This window comes from Eretmochelys imbricata, chromosome 4, assembly GCF_965152235.1.
Source record: "Eretmochelys imbricata isolate rEreImb1 chromosome 4, rEreImb1.hap1, whole genome shotgun sequence".
Taxonomy (NCBI): domain Eukaryota; kingdom Metazoa; phylum Chordata; order Testudines; family Cheloniidae; genus Eretmochelys; species Eretmochelys imbricata.
In genome coordinates, this window is record NC_135575.1 from 69,879,093 (window position 1) to 69,900,372 (window position 21,280).

Sequence of the window (21,280 nt, forward strand, 5' to 3'; positions counted from 1 at the left end):
GTATGAAAAGGAGTCAGACACAATGTTCTAATTCCTAGTGAGCAGATATACGACACCACCAAAAAGGTGGTCCTGTGGATAGAGTACTGGACTGAGATTTAGAAGATTTGGTTTCTAATCCTGGTTCTGCCACTGATTTGCTGTGTGATCTTGGGCAAATCAGTTCCCCATTCAGCTCTGTCTTTTTAGATTGTAAACCCTTGGACAAGGAGTATCTACCAGCATTTAGCACAAGTGGCCCTGATTTCAGTTGAGATTTCTAGGCACTAATATTAATAATAATAATTGAAAGTCTAATCTAAAGGGTTAAAGACTGAATGGACAGAGAGAATGAACTAACCTCTAAGGCCTGGTCTATACTTTAAAAACACAGATATATTGGTCAGGGTGTGGGGGGAAAAACACACCACTGACCAATGCTGACTTAACCCCCAGTATCAATGCAGCTATTTCAACAGAAGTATTCCATCAGCGTAGCTACTGTCACTAGGGAAGGTGGTGTTCTGATACCAACAGAAAAACACCTTTTGGCAGTGTAGGCTGAGTCTATACTGCACTGCCACAGTGGGCATCATTTCCATAGCGTAGATATACCCTAACTTTTAAAGAGCAATCTGGGGAAGTTAACAATGTCTGGTAGTACACCAGCTCTATGATTCTATCCATCAACAAAAAGAAAAGGAGCACTTGTGGCACCTTAGCGACTAACCAATTTATTTGAGCACAAGCTTTCGTGAGCTACAGCTCACTTCATCTGCATCCCATGAAGTGAGCTGTAGCTCACGAAAGCTCATGCTCAAATAAATTGGTTAGTCTCTAAGGTGCTACAAGTACTCCTTTTCTTTTTGCAGATACAGACTAACACGACTGCTACTCTGAAACCTAACCAACAACAGAGGACTTCATTTTCTAGTGCTGTCAGTCTAGCATCTTCCTCAATAAGTTTCAACTTTCAAATAATTATTTGAATCAAGCTGCAAGTTACATTTTTATTATTCAATGTTGTTTACACACACATCCCGTATTCATATCAGATCACTCGTCCCATAACAATGTCCTTTCTCTTACAGAAAAGTTCTATAAAATTGAATAGGAGGAAAATAGAATACAGTTTTTAAAAGAATCCTAGAGAATTATTTAACAGGGATTTAATTCTCTATTAAATTTAATAGGATGGGTTAAACTTTTCTGTAGAAAAGTCTCTCTATAAATCCTACAGGATATTTTCCTTAAGGGTCATATTTCCATTTTCTATGGTACTAGTCTGTATTCCACTCTAGGAATTCAGCAGGTTGAGAATAAATAGTAAGGATCACTCTAATCAAATTTTAACTCATACCAGTATTTCAAAGATACTATCAGGTTTCAGAGTAACAGCTGTGTTAGTCTGTATTCGCAAAAAGAAAAGGAGTACTTGTGGCACCTTAGAGACTAACCGATTTATTTGCGCATAAGCTTTCGTGAGCTATAGCTCACTGCATCCAATGAAGTGAGCTGTAGCTCACGAAGGTTTATGCTCAAATAAATTGGTTAGTCTCTAAGGTGCCACTAGTACTCCTTTTCTTTTTGCAAAGATACTATGTGCCTCAATAAGGGTTTTGCAGGGTAGTCCTTAGGACTCTCTCTTTTCTCTCTAGAGCTCTACATAGCTGTGTTTTTATTGTATATCACACTGTTTCAGCACAGTTTTGTTAAAGGCAGTTTATCACCTTATTTGAGTAAAGAACATAATGAATATCTAGGTGGGTTTTATAAATACTAAATCCTTTTTAATCTCCTCCCCATTTCAAATTGTTGCAGACCAGTTAATATAATTTAACAAAGTCATAGCTCTACCGATTCATATTACCAAAAGAAGTGTCAAAAGTCTTATATATTCATTCCAGGATATTCTGAGCTTGTAGGAACACTTGATGATACAAAAGCCACACATTAGGTTTAACAGTTTACAGTTTCGCTTTGAATAGACACTACTTTGCAGCTAGTTTAGAAGAGATAAAACATTTGGGCAGCAACAAGGACTACAATGCTTTGGGGGAGCTTAAGTTTGTGCTTCAGCATTCTTTCAGAAGGGACAAAAGGGGGGGGGGGAACTTCCTGTCATTTCCATTGCTTTCTGCATGTGGGACCAACATGCAGAAAGCATGGGCAATGCAGAGTTTAAACAGTTGCAAATGGAGGGAGGGAACATCGTGCCTTGTTTTACATATTTCTCCCTGACTGGGTCGAATTTAACGTGAAGCTGCTCCATTGTTCAGGGCTCCCTGCACCATATATATTGACAGAAGCTACTGTTTACATGGACTTTTCATCCCTTCATTGTTTGCTTATGGAAAATAAGGGGGAGTGACAAAAAAGAGAAGGGAAAGGGAGAGAGAAAAGAGGGAGGCACTGACCACAGTGCAGAACCACCCAATAACCTTGTCTTATGTGATCATTAACCTTGTTGGAAAATGCAACTGGCAGTTCATTCTGGAGCTTGTCATTAGGATGTGAGCAGAGACACAGATACTGCAGAGGCATTTTAAGGATTTTTTTATTTGCTGCAAGTATTATAAATATTTCACCTATTTTGTGTGACTGCAAAATGAGATTCCAACAGCTCCTTTACATCTTATTTTTTCTCATGATGAGTCTACTCCTTATCAATGGACAGAGGCCAGGTAGGAACTGTGTCCTCACATTACATGTTAATATGTATATTTTATAGGAGTACCGACTATACAGTTTAAGTTTATTGCTTTGACTTTGTTCCAAACACTTATTCTTAGTTATTGTACTTCCATTGCTATTTGTTTTGCAGAATTTTTAATGTCCTGGGTCTAGAGACATATTAATAGTAATAAAGATATACATGTATATAGTGTAACTACTAAAAGGTCTAAAGAAATTAAGATTTAAACCAGATCTAAAGATGTTGCATTTCCATGCCTGCTCCTGAGAAAACACGATCAGACGAATGTTACATCAGCTACATCAAACGTACCTTGGTTTGTAGCATCCACAGCACTTAGCTTTGATGATTGACTGGACTAGGCTGAGTTTACGCCCTGATAAAAATCACGATGAAACAAAATGAAGCTGTTAAGACACGTCAACAGCTATAATCACTTTACGGAGCAATACGTGTGTTTAAAAGGTCTGGAGTAGCATCTTTGCGAATATTGGATGCGGGGGAGGGGGAGAGGGGAAGGGAAAGAGTTCTACACTCGCTGCGAGGCAATTTTGTTTACTCCTTACCATTGACGGTAACCTATCATTCAGATCTGGGATCTACGTTGATCGCAATTTTAATGTTTCCTATGACGACTTTAAAGTACTGCTTTGATCATATTTATCATAAAAAGCGGTAGTAAAAAAGAAGCGGTGTGCTGTACAATTATTGTTAGACGGCTCTCAAACAACCAGCCATTCAAAACTTCCACACACCTATTAAAGAAAACGTAACCGAGGTTTTTGAATGAACAAGATATGGAAGCAAAATTCCAAGCAGTATAGTTATAGTCTTTAAGTTAGGCAATTGTGATAACCACACCAACATAAACTCATTTCACTCTATTTCCTGATTAAGGCTAAAGAAAGGGGTCAGCAGGAGCAGAGAAGGTAACAACGCGCCCCACTGCTGATTGCATTTCTGACTCTTCTTTTTGGTTCAGGGGAAGTTTTATCAACTGGGGAGGGAGCACATCTCAAATGTGACCCTATGGCTGTCTTCGTCGGTGCAGAAATCAACGCAAACTGACTGCTAGTCGCCCGCTGTAGAGCCAGATTGCGTCCTAACTTGAAATCAGAGCATGTAGACAAGGGGCTTGGTATACAAAGTATATAAGGAAAGGATTCATCCTGTAAGGTAGAGGGCACTGTGGCCCCGATTCAGAAAGGCATTTATTTTACGAAACTGCTCAAAATGTTTGGGGTGCTATACCTTCTGCTCCTGGAACGGTGACTGCTATTTTTGAATATGCTTTGTCAACAAGTTTATGGCACGTGGGGGAACACGCTATTTCTGAAATGGGAAGAAATCTAGAATTTTAAGGGATATTTTTTAACCAACAAAAAAAAAGGGGGGGGGGGAGGCTGTGAGGACAACTAGCATGAATCGTATGGAAGAAGCAGCATGATTCAGTGCAAAGATGTTTGTCTTTCTTTCCGTTCGCTTTGTTGCTTAATATCCAATAGCATTTGCCAGAAATGCTTAGAAATCCGGGAGGAGGGGAATGCAAAAACAAATAGGTCGGTGTAGGACATCAATGCCCGAGGTGACGCCTGGATAGCAGGTTCTTTTGCATGCTGTGTGCTCAGTATTATAGACAAGTGTAATTGTCTGATTGTTGAAGTTTTCGATTTAAACTGAGTGGTTTCAATTCCCGCTTCTGCCTTTCAGCTAACCTGGCCCTGCGCAGAAAGCTGCACAGACACAACTGCTCCCACAGGAGATGTATGCCTCTCCACTCCAGAGTGCCCTTCCCCTGAGGTATCTGAAATCCAACCTTGCTTTGCTAAAGTTAGGAGAGTTCGGTAATAAATCCAGGCGCCAAGGAGGATGTAATTATCAAAACTTCCCTATACATTTCTTTGGAAACACTGCTGAACAGGCTGTCCAGAATAAGCACATTTCCAAATTCTGCTTACATTTCAAAACCGTTTGCGCTGCATTTTACTAACCAAACCACAAACATGATTTCATTTGGTCTCGAGTCCTTGCGATTTCTTTGTTCTGAAAACAGGGCTTTGAAAAAGCAGGAGGGAAAAAAATATGCTTTATTTAAACTCCATGGCAGGATCCCAGATGTGCTAGGGTTATTGGACTTGATTACAGTGTTTTCAGTATGGCAGATTCTGCACAAGAAATCAGCTCCTTTGGATAAGGGGCTGTCCCATATTAGCGTTCCCTTATACTTCTCCCCCTAAGCAAATTCAAACTCCCTCCTCTCCTTATACAGACTGAAAATTCTTGAATCTGTTATATCTGCAACAGTTGCTGGGTTAGAAACACTTCCCACTGTACTATTGTAGTTCTGAATACATTTCTCTTTGCATGAAAAACTAACCCCAAATGTTTAAAAAGGAAGCGCTGGCCAGTGATGAGAACTTTAGGCTAGGCAGGAAGAGTACTCAGTTAATACCTGTAACTGATTTGCTGTGTGAGGTGGGGCAAGTCACTTGATCTCTCTTACTCTTTGCCCTATGTTCCATCAGTAAAATGGAGATACCACTTACCTACTTCAAAGGGCATTCTGAAGCTTAATTAATGTCAGCAAGGGGCTTTGAGATCCTTGGATGAAAGGCTATGCAGGTGCAAAACATTAATGCTCTATAGCGGATTACAGAATACGCATTCAAATATGTGCATATTCAAATACATTCCAGTGACTCCAGAAGCATACAGGTAGCATATGTAAATATAGTAGGTAGGCATTAAAAGGATACCAAGACTCCCTTTCAGGGAAGCATGCAATTTAAGAATTAATAAAACATGCCGTCAATAGTTTTGCATCTTTTAAACTCTTTGTTATAGTCCAGATAATGTGCTAGTCCCAGGCATGTCAGCATAATTAATAAATAATGACAAAATCTATACTAGGAGGATCCAAGAGCTTTCAATTTGTTAACTGGCTGCACTGATCTATAAATACAATGGTATGTGTATATGACATACCTACAAAAAGCACAGGAAGCTGGAAAACTGAACACCTAAGGAATGATTAAGATATCTTTAGCATAACCCCAGATTTACTCCAACATTGCATTGAGGCAGTAACTAGAATATTTTCAGGGTGCAGGTTTAAAAGCATGCTCATATTGAAGTGTGTAAAGATGTTTAAAGATAGATCTGCCTAACTGCTGCTTCAATATTGAGCACAGAGGCCCACCTGCCTGCTCATTTCAACAAGAGACAGTCAAGACAAGATCCCTCATCAGTATCAGCATAAACATAACCAGCTAAGCAATCAGATCAGCTCACTCAGCAGGCAGGCAGGAGCTAAGTGAGCTGAATGATAGAGAGGGATAGTGGAATTTAGTTTAGGAGCAGAGGGCTTATTGAGTCGCTCCTGAATGACTTGCTTCAGTTCTCATTAAGACAGTGGACTCAACACTCCTTCCCCACAATCCTGCATCTATAGACTAGAGATAGTCTGTGCACAGACTATCTACATTTTCTCTAATGTGCCCCTGAAATAGTGTATTTGGCTTCAAATTGCACTGTCTGGGTGATAAATATGCACTTACTCTGTTTTTTTTTCCCCCTTCTTCCCTGTACAGTATATCAATTTGCCAGACTAAAAGGTATTTTCAACGTTATCTGCTTTCATTCAGGGAGCTGATTTCTAGTAAGAAAAAAGTCAGTGACATAGCAAAAAAGGGTACTCATTAATTCATAACCAATTGTATCGACATTTAGCTAAAGACTGTTGTAATACTGTTCTGTCAAGCTGTTTAGAAGTCCACAGGGCTTGATTTTGGGGGGGGAGGAGGGGTTTAGCATCTTCAGCTCTTACTGATGTCAGCAGGAGCTGTGGGTGCTCAGTGCTTCTGAAAAAAAGCACGCCTTATATCCTAAGTGGGCCATTTCCTTTCCAGTTTTAAACTGGACATATATTTTTGTGTATTTACTAAAATTGTAATTTAGCATCTTTATTTAGTTACAGTGGCATCTAGAGACCCCAACCACAATCAGGACCACATTGTAGCAGGACACATCTATAGTAAGAGACAGTTCCAATCCCAAAGAGTTTACAGTCTAAACAGACAAGAGAGACAAAGAAAGTATTATTATTCTCATTTTACAGACAGAGAATTGAGGCCTGGATCCACAGAGAGACTTAAGTGATACAGTGTGGTGTGTTGCAAAACCTAACTTTTAGGTGTCTTGAAAATCACTGGGATATACAAAAAGAAAAGGAGTACTAGTGGCACCTTAGAGACTAACCAATTTATTTGAGCATAAGCTTTCGTGAGCTACCGCTCACTTCATCGGATGCAACAAGTTGCAGTGAGGCACCTAAGGTCCCTATACAAGGAAGGGGGAGAGATAGTTGCTTTAGAAAGGGATCCATAAAAGCCAGCATGCTGGGCAGGGGTCACCAAAGATAGCCAATGGGAGGTGCTGACAAGAGGGGTGTATCCTAAGCCCTGCCCTGATAGTGTTCAGCACCTAAGTCCCGCTGCAGGGAGGAATCCAGCTAGTGATTCACAGCTGGAAACCTCCTTCCTGGAATCAGGCAAGTTAGACCTTGAAACAGCCAGTCTTTGCAACACCCAGCTTAGGCACCTGACTGCCTCTACACAAGCCAGTGACTCAACCAGGATGTGGAAGACCCCATTTTCAATTCTCACCTGTGCCTGATGAGGAGGTGAATACTGTAACCACTGGTCTGCAGAATACTTTCACTCTCTCGCCCAGTTAATATTTAATTTCAATGGCCAGGCTTTAACAAGAGAGACCCACATCAGAATATCCCATAGTTTAGTGGTTAGGGCACTCTCCTGAGAGATCCTTGTTCAAATCCCTTTTCCTTATCAGGCAGAAGGGGGAATTGAACCATGGTCCCCCACAGCCCAGGTGAGAGCCCTAACCACTGGACTAACAGTTTTAAGGAAAGCCACTGCTGTTGCCTCCTCCCCGCACCCTTTTACACAGAGTTAGGCTATCATTAGGGCCCTACCAAATTCATGGCCCATTTTGGTCAATTTCACAGTCATAGGATTTTAAAAATCATAAATTTCATGATTTCAGTTATTGAAATCTGAAGTTTCAGTGTGTTGTAATTATAGGGCCCGAACCCAAAAAGGAGTTGTTGGGGGTCACAAGGTTATTGTAGGGGGGCTGCGGTGCTGCTATCCTTACTTCTCTGCCGCTACTGGCGGCAGCACTGCCTTCAGAGCTGGGTAGCTGGACAGCGGCGGCTGCTGGTTGGGAGCCCAGCTCTGAAGGCAAAGCCGTCGCCAGCAGCAGTGCAGAGGTAAGGATGGCATGGTATGGTATTGCCACCCTTACTTCTGCACTGTTGCCTGCAGAACTGGGCCCTCAGTCAGCAGCCATCACTCTCCAGCTGCCCAGCTCTGAAGACAGCAATGCAGAAGTAAGGGTGGCATGGTCTGGTATTGCCACCCTTACTTCTGTGCTGCTGTTGGCAGGGTGCTGCCTTCAGAGCTGGGCACCCAGCCAAAAGCTGCCACTCTCCAACCACCCAGCTCTGAAGGCAGGGCAGAAGTAAGAGTGGTAATACCGTGACCCCCTAAAATAACCTTGTAACCCAGCTACAACTCCCTTTTGGGTCAGGACCCACAAATTGAGAAATGCTGGTCTCCCCTGTGAAATCTGTATAGTACAGGGTAGAAGTACACAGAAGACCAGATTTCACGGTTCGTGACATGTTTTTCATAGCTGTGAATTTGGTAGGGCCATAGCTGTCATCTACACTTAAAATGCTGCAGTTACACCATTGGAGCACTTCAATGTAGATACTCATTACTATGACAGAAGGGGTTCTTCAATTGCTATAGCTGATTCACCTCCCCAAGAGGCAGAAATGAGGTTGACAAAATAATTCTTCTGTTGACCTAGCACGGTCTATACCAGGGGTTAGGTCAGCATAGCTACATCTCTCAGAGGTGTGGATTTTTTATACCCCTGAGACACGTAGCTATGCCAATGTAAGTTTCCAGTGTAGACCAGCCCTTAGGTGTGCTCTAAGTAAACCACCATATCAGGCCCTGCAGGTGAGCTAGAAGGATGGGCACATATCTTCCCTAATTTGAGAATTGCATTGGGGCTTAGATGGGAGATAGACAGGCACCAGGATGCCTGAGGCAGCAGCGTGCATGCCCAGAGGCAGAAACTTAGGCACCCAGGAAACTTTTTTACAGCAAAAGTTAGGCCTGTATGAGTTTAGGCTCCTACAGAGTTAGGTGGCGGCCAAGTGGGGATTTTGTGGCTCACAGTGGTGCCTAAAAGTGTAAGTTAGGTACCTGAATCTCTCTGTAGATCTGGCTCTAAGTGAGTTGTCCATTGGGGCACAAAAATCTGGGGCAGAATTCAACCCAGATCTTCCAAGTCCCACTCCAGTGCCTTAAGCACAAGACCATATTTCCTTCTATCTAATGAGCTGTTATTACAAAGCTTACCATTTGCTTTCTGGAAATTGAACTGACACAGGAGACAGTTGTAATGTATCTGGGAATTCAGTAGTTTGGATCTATTAGCCTTCCTAGCAGACCTCTTGAAACATAATTATGAGACTCACAGGCTCCTTCAAACCTACACAAACAGCAATGGCTGTTGAATGATTTACTTATTTAACAGATTTAAACAAAATGAGGCCCCCTGGGTGATATCTACTGTTTACCTGATTCAAATGAAGCAGAATAAGCAAACTATGACCACTGCATTTAAGGATATTGGCTTCCACTACAAACACCCTGTTCAACCAGTACAAATAAAAAACAAACCACCGAAGAAAACCATTGTTTGATTAACCTTGATTTTCTGTAGTAATCAGGTCCTCTAATTAAAAGGAAAACACTATTGGGAATGTGGCACCATAGTGAAAGAGAAACTTAAATAAAAAGAAAGCCATTCCTTCCTGGGCCAGAGGTCAAGAATGCATTTGATTTTTTTAAACCCACGCACTTCACAGCTCCTTGCAACGACACATCAGAAGTGAGGTGCCTAATTCATGCAATCAAATAATGAGATGAAATTCTGGTAACTAACTATTACAAATAAAAACAAAAACTATGGTGGCCTTGTAAAGTCAATACACTTTTTCCGTGTCAAAATGTAGGGAGCTACTGAACATCCATGACCCTCTTTAAAGATTAATGGAATGGACAGTGCAATGATTTTAAATCAAATGTGATTTTTGCCTTCCCAAACCATTCTTTCTAACAGAAAGAAGAATGAAAGAGGAAACCAGTCAAGAAAATGCGATGTGATAGTGCAGCATTCTAATCAGCGCAGGTGTCCATGTATAAGCCGTCACCACATTCAGAACCTTATCAGACTCCTACTGGAACAACTTCACAGGAGTTTCAGATTTCTCTAAGTTGGGAAAAACAATGGAATCACAAATGACCCCTTCAGGAACTTTGGAAAATCACCAGTGCCATAAAAAGATAGTCATTCTTTTCTACATACCAACAAATAGTCATGTGGGAAACAGCAAAGCATTGTAGCTTTGAACATTTTCAAAAATTAGACCAACATTATACCGCTGAAAGAGCTATTATTTTAATAGTTATTATTTACCATTCACATATGTCTGTGTATTTCTATTTAGATATAATACCTAGTAAAGAACATGAAAAAGAATGGTAGAAGATAAATATTTAATAGTTACACTTTATGGACAAATATGTAGGTTTTAATGTTTATGGTAGTATTGGATGTTTATATGTAGCCATAATTATGCAATTAACTTTACTATAACCTTAAGAAAAGCATAATGTATCTATCAGACAGTTGTAAGTGCATATTCATTTATGGATAGAAAAAGTGTTAACCGCTAACCTCTCTTAGGAAGCAAAAATGTTCAATCTAGACTTTAGAAAAGAATCCTGAATGTCTTAGCTCTGTTTTTAAGTCATGTTGCATACCGTAAAAACATAGATCATAATCTTTGATGGTTATTTATGTTTATAAAATACCTATGTGGCTGTACATTTTGTAAAAAAATAATTATGCTCTTCAATAACATTAATGTCTCATTTTAAATAAACTTTGTACAATTTTTGTTTTTAATTTTAATTCTTTATGTGTAAAGGGTCCTGCACCCAAAGAAAATTTAAGAATTTATCTAATTTCTTTTCTAAATTTCATAAGGGATCAATGTAAAACTTTTCCTACTCAATTTCTAACATACAGTTAAATAAAAATCAGTTGTTCACTTGACATTACATTTTCAGCAGATTTTTCCCAAAATTTTTCTTTGCATTCTGAAAGTATTAAAATAATTCTAGTAATGTTGATACACAGAAACAACTTATTATGACAGGTTTCAGAGTAAAAGCCGTGTTAGTCTGTATTTGCAAAAAGAAAAGGAGTACTTGTGGCACCTTAGAGACTAACCAATTTATTTGAGCATAAGCTTTCGTGAGCTACAGCTCACTTCATCGGATGCATCAACTTCATCAACTTATTATGAGCTTCTTGTATTTAACCTATAGGACAATATAGTCAAAGCATTACACTGCATCATGTCACTTGATAATGATAACACAATGTGATTTTAGAAATTAACCAATTTATTTGAGCATGAGCTTTCGTGAGCTACAGCTCACTTCATCGGATGCATACCGTGGAAACTGCAGAAGACATTAGATACACACAGAAACCATGAAACAATACCCCCTCCAACCCCACTGTCCTGCTGGTAATAGCTTATCTAAAGTGACCATCAAGTTGGGCCATTTCCAGCACCAAAAGTGATCATCAAGTTGATGATCACTTTAGATAAGCTATTACCAGCAGGACAGTGGGGTGGGAGGGGGTATTGTTTCATGGTCTCTGTGTGTATATAATGTCTTCTGCAGTTTCCACGGTATGCATCCGATGAAGTGAGCTGTAGCTCACGAAAGCTCATGCTCAAATAAATTGGTTAGTCTCTAAGGTGCCACAAGTACGCCTTTTCTTTTTGCAAAGACAGACTAACACGGCTGTTACTCTGAAACCTGACAATGTGATCTGCATTGGGATGCAGACATGATTCCACATCTCTAAGTCTAAAATAAATGTGAGTCTTTAACTATCCTATAAACAGCACTGGACCTTGAAAACTGAAATTTTCCTGCAAATAAAATGAAATGTCATTGCCCTATTTTAGGGCAAGCAGCAACTCCAGCAGTAAAAGAAGTGGTCCTATTTCCAGATTGAGAGCAAAAGCCAAAATCAGCATTAACTCATTCCTGGAAAGGACGAATACTACGAGTAAATAACAATATGGTGCTCAATTGAGTTTAAAATGGAAAAAAAAATTAGCAGTAGCCACTGTGACTCATGCACGAGAATTAAGGGTCCAGTGCTGCTTCCATTGAAGTCAACAGGAATTTTGCCATCAATTTTAGTGACAGCAGAATTGGGACTAACGGGCCCAATATTCAATTGAGCCTCAAATCGCCTTGATTTACATACAGTTTGGGTTTTTTGTGGTTTTGTTTGTTTTGTTTAAGGTGCACTTTCACTCAGAGTGTAGAATATACACATGCAAGCCCATTTAGACAAATGGGCTTTTGCATGTGAGAATCTGATATCACCTACAAGCATAGGAGACATTTGGGCCCCAATCCTGCCACAACAAACCCACATGAGTAATCCGACTAAACTGAACCAAATTAGTCATCTGCCTGGGTGTTAACAGGATTAGAGCCATTGTGTGTATGTGTGTGTATACCTGCAGGGTTGCACACATACAAATGGAAACTGCTGAAAAGTCAGAACTCAGTTACATAAGGAACTAACCTAACTTGATTTTTAAAAAACCTTAACTAAGAAGTATTTAGTTCTCAAGCTGCCACAGTCAAAATGTGGGTTTTTGAAACCTAAATAAATATCCCAGAATAGAGAAGGAATCTGAGATTATGTGGGACCATTTATTTAACAAATTTTATCTCCAACTCAGTTTCATCAACTCTTTAAATTACATTAGCTATTTAGAGTAAAATACAAAATGATATAAAACCAGGTCAGCAGGAAATAGCAGGGGGCTGTGGTGAGAAACAGCAGAGCAGTATGTTCAAAAATGATAAACAATTCACATCCTCCCTTTCCAGTATAGAAAAAGGAAATTACAGAAGAATAAAGTCTGGTAATACTTCTCTTTTACACACACACACACACACAATATACAATTGTCCTAAATCTATACACAGACAAATTCTGCTCTGGGTTTACCCCAATATAACCTACAGCAGAATTTGACCCACAAATGCTAGGTTTTAATAAGCAAAACTCAAATGCACAAGTGAAACACAAACTAATACAGACCAGTACTTTGTATACTGATCTGCTGTTATTGATGCTGCTAATATTTATCTTATTTCTTTCTAGTAACAGCAATCAACTAATATATTTGTCAACCATAGCACAATTCATTGTAACATATCTTTTTATTCAGGAGCAATGCCAAGTCCAGCAGTGATGGTGCTTTTTTGCCTAACTCTCAGGGTTAGGCTGTTGATAGACGTGTCAGCTGAATGACTTTATTCCTTGATTACTGTTCATTAAATTGGATTAGTCCTAAGAAGATTACTTAGTCTTGAAACAGTAGAGATTTGGTGAAAGAGATCATTTATTGCAAGAGATAGTTCAAGATATATTAACTGTATTTAGGTAGAAAAATGTATGCGCTATTCAGAAAGACATAACTGTACACCAATGTCTACTGGGGGAAAATTTGTTTTGCTTTACCTAGCATGCATACATGACAGCTCTTTTGGGCAGTGAATATCCCTTGTTGAATGTTTAGAAAGTGCTTAACGTATCTGAGCAGTACCTCAAACAAACTATAATAAAATAACAAACAATAATATTAATAGAGTATGTGCATTTTGGTGCAACTAGCGTTTGTATGTACTTTTAGCATGGTTTTTATAGCATTATTTTTTGGAGAAATATAGACATCTCAAAAAACTGTAAAAAATCGTTAAAGACACAAAGCCTTTATTGACTGAAAACCAAAATACAAACTATGTAATTTACTTCATAGCCACCACTTCAGTGTTAATGATTAATTCTTAATGTTTATGCTCATACTGCTCTGGCTGTGATCCTACAGATCACACAATCTAAGGCCACAGAACTGCAAACATTTATGCATGTGAGTAGCTAGATACACAAAACTAGTGCCAGCGAGTTCTGGAGCTACTCATGTGCATAAAGTTACTTGTGTGTAAGTGCTGGCAGGATCTTGCCAAGTTGAGTTGGGCTAAATAGTTAGGAGATTTCTGTAGCAAGTAGAGTACAACAGAAAGTGATATTTGTAATTCATTAAATGACACCCTTGCCCATGTGTAAGCATGGAAACTATGCCCCCATACTTGTTGGATTTTTTTCTGTCTCGGCTAAAATATTAAAACCAGAGCATGACCATTGCAGTCATTAATTATCCGAGTGCATGTTTCACAAAAGCACAGGTGTTCACCTGGCTGTTATGAATAAACTCTAATGACATTCTGCCTAACCAAATACTTCCTGTGTTTTCAATTGTGCACTGTTAAACAGCTGGCATGTCTGGTTCCAAAACTGCCTGCACTTCAACTGCAGATGAAATGAGCAGCGTATAGTTGAAATGAGCAGAGCATTCTAGAATGAAAAGTTCTATTTAAATGTAAAATGCATCAGAAAGAAGAAGAAATGGACCAGCTGATTCAGCATCAAAGCCAGCAGCTGTGGGGTTTATAAAGCAGTGATTCAGTATAATTAGTATTTCTCCACTACAGTATTTTAGACAGTTTTCTTTTTAGTCCCTCATTTGTGGTCATATTTGTATTTTTAGCAAGGGATAAGAGGATTTGGTGGCCAAACTAAAGATGACCAAACATCTTGTTTTATGGTTTCAGAAAATCATCTGGGTTTGTACTGGTGGATGGGGAAAGGTGGAGTTTCCCCTTTCCCTGAAGAACACCAGACAAAAGAATACTTTTACAATCATTATTCTATCATGTGGCTCATAGGGGTAGTAAATTGCACTTAAAACTAGTTCCCCTGATCAACTGACTGGGGGGGGAATCACGTTACTGGATACCCAAAATGATATTAACTATTGTAGGAAAGTACAACTGTTCTAAGTATACAAATTCTTTGGGAGAGGTAACAGAAGTATGAAGCTGATGTACCCTGAAGACTCAGAAACAAAAAGGCAAATTAAAAGAAACCAAAAATGTATTAATTTTTTTAATTTCATGACTTTCATGTGTATAACTCGTGATTTTTTCATTCTTATGGTTGCCAATTTATCTTGCGGTTTTAGATCTATATTTAATAAAAATTACAGTATAAAATTGCCTTTGAGAAGGATTTTTATACAAGACAGAGCCAAATCTTTAAAGGTATTTAGGCAACTAGAGGGATTTTCAAAAGCATCTAGATGTTTTTAACCTTTAAAAATCTGCTCATTAGTGAATATTTTTCTACACACAAATTGCAACATGTGAAAAAAACACTAAGATGCTAGACAGAGGCAAGATAACAGTTGACAAAAACAATATCCACTGGTGAATCAAAAAAAAAGTTTTGAGACTAACCCAGGAAATCAGTCAGCCTTAAAGTCACACCACCCCAAAGAATAAACTTGTGCATGCATCCGATGAAATGAGCTATAGCTCACGAAAGCTTATGCTCAAATAAATTTGTTAGTCTCTAAGGTGCCACTAGTACTCCTTTTCTTTTTGTGAATAAAGACTAACATGGCTGCTACTCTGAAACCCGTCCTTGTGCATGGTGTGACCCTATACCCCATATTCTTCACAGACATATGCTTATAATATGGCGTAACTAAGATATGTTTCATGCAATATGGGTCACGTAAGGTATCACTGGAAAGGTTATGATTTACTGAGTATGATTATCTCATTTGTATGCAAGTATCATTTCTGTATCTGAAGTTAGGAATATTGACTATGTAACAATTTACAACCATGTTTATACTTGGGGAATGCCTACCAGACAGTATGCAATCAGCCTGGATGGGCCGTTAGGAAGGACAATAGGACTCTAAAGATGCTAATCTCCCTTCCTGAGAAATTTCAGGGATGCTGCTTTAACAGTGCAGGGTCAGGTGATCATGTCGTCTGGTACTGGACACAATCTTGGACTTCTAGTGTTTTTCCATTAAGAGGGGTGGGGGTCAAACTGGGAAACAAAGGATTTCCACCATATGCAAATCCTATTTAAGGCTGGAGACTGAGTTAATCTTGGTTCTTCTCCACTGCCTCCCTCCCCAAGAAAGAAGACTGCTGAAAACACCTGAAAAAACAAGAGAACTTAGCAGGATGCAGGGGCTGAGCTCAAGTGAAAAAGGTCTAGCCTGTGAAAGGAATACCTGGAGATTTAAGCTGCATTCAAGCCGTGCAGTTTACCTTTGAGAAACTCTGCAACCTGTATAGAATAACACGTAGGGTGAGAACTTGCTACTATTAACCATTTAATTTAGTGTAATAAGCTTAGTTTGCGTGTTTTGTTTTATTGGCTCAGTAATCAACTTTATCCTGTTTGCTATCCCTTATAATAACTTAAAATCCACCTTTTGTAGTTAATAAACTTTTTTGTTTATACTGTAACTAGTTTGTGTAATTCATAACTGGAGGGGGGGCGGGAAGCTTTGCATATCTTCCTCCAAATTGAGGGAAGGAGCGAATTTCATGAGTTTATGCTGGATAGATCTCTATACAGAGCAAGACAATATAATTTGGGGTTTACACTCCAGAGGGTGTTGAGTGCTGGGCAATCCCTGAGCTGTCTTCCCACACAGACTCTATGATGCTATAGCTGGGAGTGTCCCTACCTGTGTGTGTGCGCAGCAGGACAGGGTGAGGGAGCCCAGGCTGGTGGAAAGGGTGGGCTCAGTGGAACCCCAGTACATCAGGTGGCACCCCAGAAGAGGGGACAACTCTTTTTATAATGGGGAAAAAACCCACACATTTAGAATTAAAAACAAATATAGTAATATAAACAGGAAGTGTTATACCAGATGTGATTGCTGAAGCTCCCAGTAACTTCAACGATTCTTACTAAATCTATGCACAATTATATCCATCCAATAGTAACAAATGTAAATAAATGTAAATGATGAAGTGCTAAGAGTAAGAAATACATTTTAAAAAGTAAACAAGTTAAAGGAGCGAAACCACACAGTGCATCACAAGAAAAAGGCACTCCAATTCAAGCCATCAGAACACCAGCTCAAATGCATTTGGGCAGGGGTTCTCAAATTGGGGGTCGGGACCCCCCAGGGGTTGTGAGGTTATTGGGGGTGGGGGGGAGGTTGCAAGCTGTCAACTTTGCTCCAGCATTTATAATGGTGTTAAATCTATTAAAAAGTGTTTTTAATTTATAAGGGGGGGGGGTCCCACTCCTAGGCTTGTTATGTGAAAGGGGTCACCAGTAAAAAATTTTGAGAGCCCCTGCATTTGGGACTTGCTGTGAGGTTTTATGCAGTCTTAGAAACTGATAAAGGATACTTGTAAACACCAACACCGTGTATAAATGTGATAATGTTTGGCCGGGGAGGGAGAATGTATGTAAACTATTTCACTGGTCTCCTTGAACAGCTCCGACATCACCTCCGACAGGGCAGAGCTGCCTTGCCTGGGCACGGGGGTGCTGAGCTCCACCATCCTGCGAGGGGGAGAACAGCCCCTGGTCCTCATCATCTCATGTTTGCAACCACTGCAGCTGGCTCGCCCCGCCAGCCGGGGTAACTTATCCCCCCTGCCATCCCCAGTGCCTAGTTCACAGTCCCGACTCCTGCCCCCGCCCCCGCCCCTCCTCCCGGTGCTCGCCCTTCTCCTGTGCAGTCAGCCCCCCCCCGCCCCGGCTTTGCCCCTCTGCCCGCCTTCTAGCCCCGCGCCCAGCACCCCCGAGGCCGCCCGCTCCGCCGAGGTTACTGCGCCCGCCCAATTCGCGGCCAGAACCCGCTCAGTGACGGCCAAGCAGCGACCGGCGGCGGGCAGAGAACGTAACGTTACTCCGGCAGCCCTCGCTGAGACTACAGCTCCCAGCGTGCCACAGCTCCCCACCGCCCGGAGAGCACAACTCCCGGCAGGCAATGCTCGGCCACGGGCCCGGCGGCTTGTGCCCGTTGCATGCCGGGAGCTGTAGTCTCCGGCGCACGGAAGTGTCACCGTTGTAATCTCCTCCCCGTGGAAAGGCGCGCGGCTCCGTCCCAGTCCCGAGCGGAGAGGACGTTATTCGGAGTGCCGCGAAGGCTCAGCTATGCTCGCCTGTGCCTTTGACAACTTCCGCTGCGTTCGGGAGGCATGGAGGAGGGAAGACCGTATCTCTAGTCTGATTGGCTGAAAGGAAAGCGAGGGGCGGGAAGAAAGGCCCTTAACCCCGGCCTCTCTCCATTTTGATTGGGTACAGGGCCCGATGCCGACGTGGATGCAGGGGTGGAAAGTTCTTCCCTTTTTGACAGCGGGCCACGACGTCTCCCCAGGGGAAGGGAAAGGTGTTGGGCCCAGGCAGACGTGAGCGGCGCCGCGAGCTAAAGCCTGGAGCCTCCGCGACGCGGCCCCAGGCTGTCAGCGTCACGTGGCAGGGCCTGTCGCAGGAACTGTTGCTCTGGGGGCCGTTGGTGAGCACGCGGGCGCTGGGCGGGGCCGAGCATGGCGACGGCCCAGGCCCTGGAGAGCCTGCAGGTGGAGGCCAGCTGCTCCATCTGCCTGGACTACCTGAGTGACCCCGTCACCATTGACTGTGGCCACAACTTCTGCCGGGGCTGCATTTCCCGCTGCTGGGAGGAGCTGGAAAGCCACTTCCCCTGCCCTGTCTGCCGCCGGCGCTTCCACCTCCGCTGCTTCCGTACCAACCGCCAGCTGGGCAACGTGGCCGAGATTGCCCGGCAGCTCCGTGCCAAGCGCAGCCAGCGACACCGGCGTCCCCGCCCTGATGCCGCCAGGGTTCTGTGCCACAAGCACCAACAGGTCCTCAGTCTCTTCTGCGAGAAAGACCAGGAGGCTGTGTGTCTAGCCTGCCGCATCTCCTGCCACCACCGTGACCATGCCGTGGGTCCCCTCGACAGGGCCGCCCTGGCCCATAAAAAGAAGCTGCGTGCCTACCTGGGTCCCCTGAAGAGGCAGGTAGAAGATGCTCGTAAATTCCTCTCCAGCGAGCAGAAGAAGCCAGCTGAACTGAGAGAGAAAGTTGAGAGCAGGCGGCAGAAAATTGCATCCGAGTTTGAGAGGCTGCACCAATTCCTGCAGGAGGAGCAGCAGGCCGTGCTTCGGCGGCTGGAGGATGAGGAGAAGGAGGTTCTGCAGAGGCTGAGTGAGAACGCTGCCAAGCTTGCTGACCACAGCACCAGCCTCAGTAAACTCATCACAGAGATTGAGGAGAGGTGCCAGCAGCCAGCCATTGACCTACTGAAGGGCATAAAGAGCACCCTGAACAGGTGTGAAAACATCAAGATCCCCAAGGCCATCTCCATTGAGCTGAAGAAGGACAGTTGCAGTTTTCCACTGCAGCACTTTGCCCTGAAGAAAATGATAAAGAAATTCAAAGCAGATGTGACTCTGGATCCCAAAACAGCTCATCCTAACCTTATACTATCCGAAGACCGCAAAAGTGTGAGGTTCGGAGAGACCAAGCAGGATCTGCCTGACAATCCTGAGCGATTTACTTATTACCCATTTGTTCTGGGCTCGGAGGGATTTGTCTCAGGAAGACATTACTGGGAGGTGGAGGTGGGAGACAAGACTCAATGGACTTTGGGAGTTTGTAGGGACTCTGTGACTAGGAAAGGGAAAATTACACCATCACCTGAGGATGGATATTGGAGACTCAGGCTGTGGAATAAAGATGTTTACACAGCTCTGACTTCCAGTCCCACACCCCTACTGTTGAGAGTGAAGCCTAAACGGATTGGGATTTTCCTGGATTATGAACTGGGTGAGATTTCATTTTACAATCTGAATGACCATTCTCACATCTACACTTTCACTGAAACTTTTACAGAGAAACTCCGGCCTTTTTTCTATCCCGGAGTCCATACAACTCCTCTGATAATCCGACCAGTTACAGATTGGGAATAATGAAATCAAGACATTAAAAAAATCCTGGTTTTCTAAATTTATTTATTTTATTTTAAAGTGGTCCTCTTCACTTCTAGTAATGGAGTGAAGACCTGTTGGTTTAATCCTAGAGTTTAAGGACAGAAGGGACTATCAGATCATCCAGTCTGAGTTCCTGTATATCCTAGGCCACCAACTCCACCCAGTACCCACACATTGAACTCAACAACCAAGAGTTCAAAACCATTAGAACAGTTGTGCACCTTCTCACAGTAATTTCTTTCTACAAACCGAAGGCATATTTTCTTTTACGGAATGGAAGAATTGGCTTGTTATCTGCTAGTAGATATCCCATTCTTCTCCAGAGTGGAGGAGAGAGCCCAGGTTATCAAGGAGTAAACTGATCTAAGAGGATATTGTTTGAAAGTTTTATACACAAGTTATGTATAGAAAGTTACATGAGTTTATGCTACTATATTTCTATTATGGCTTTTTTGTTAGAGGAATGGTATGTGTTAACTTTTGCTGGGAGTGCAAACTGCAGTTAAAGTTGTATTTAGACTTCCAGTATAACTTGTTTTCAAATTTTCATGATTTTCATAAAAAAATTTCCTTTGTGACTAAATGATTTTTTTGTGTAAAGTTGGGGAAAATCTGTCAACTTGTTAAGATATGATGAGAGTTTGGGGATAAAATGACTGTTTTCTACCCTAAAACATGGTTTTAGTTTCAGGTGACTGTAAAATGGTATCGTGGGTTTCATGTGTTTTACTAATTCTAGACTAAATTTGCTCAGTTTAGAAGTTAATAAAATGGCCTTTTTTTTTTTTTTTTTTTTAAATGATCAGTCCTGCAAACTCAATCTGGGCACTGACCATCAATCTGGGTTCTCTCTTCTTTAGGCATAATAAAGATTCTGCAGATTAAATTATAATCCTATTACAATCCAGTTATCTGTAGGAGGTTTGTATACATATGTAACTGAAGGCAGACTTTGTTCCTGCAACTGAAATTTTAACAAAACTGTTTCACCATAATCAGACTGACATTCACAGCATCAACTATTCCTCTTCCCTCCTCAAAAAACCCAAATCTTACAGAAGGTTCTGTGTTTAGGGTAAACTGAAAAAGGAAGAAAGCAAGAGAATCCAAGTGGTCTACTAGGGCTCGTCTACACTTGGAAGCTTATCAAAATGCCCACTCTGAAATAATTATTACAGAGTAGTAACTTTGGTATAAACTGCTATGTGGATACTCTTATTTGAGGATTTATCCCTCCTCATTCCATTATTTTTGATGCGGCTTGGAGCTACAGGAATGCTACGACATTCATGGATTCCCCCTGCCCCGCCCTTAACAAAGGAAAAAGCCCTAAATCAAAGCAACAGTAAGGTCACAATTTAAATATGCACAAAAATGAGGGGGAGATGGAGTCATGCTAAACTTTTGTAAAAAACAGTTCCCTATGTTTCCTTAACTGTTGTTCTTAGAGATGTTGCACATGTCCATTGCACTGTGGGTGTACTCATGTACAGTTGTCAGAAATTTTTTC

The 21,280-nt window shown here is 41.5% G+C and overlaps 1 protein-coding gene and 1 pseudogene across 1 annotated transcript; both read left to right on the forward strand.

Moving 5' to 3' along the window:
• The first annotated feature begins 2,391 nt into the window (after positions 1 to 2,391).
• Positions 2,392 to 10,421, forward strand: APELA (apelin receptor early endogenous ligand). Its single transcript, XM_077814500.1, has 3 exons — positions 2,392 to 2,663; positions 4,385 to 4,474; positions 9,896 to 10,421. Exons 1-2 carry the CDS (start codon positions 2,588 to 2,590, stop codon positions 4,471 to 4,473), a joined length of 165 nt encoding a protein of 54 aa, XP_077670626.1. The 5' UTR covers positions 2,392 to 2,587; the 3' UTR covers position 4,474; positions 9,896 to 10,421.
• Positions 10,422 to 18,070: 7,649 nt separating this feature from the next.
• LOC144264094 (E3 ubiquitin-protein ligase TRIM39 pseudogene) lies at positions 18,071 to 20,638 on the forward strand (annotated as a pseudogene).
• The last annotated feature ends 642 nt before the right edge of the window (positions 20,639 to 21,280 follow it).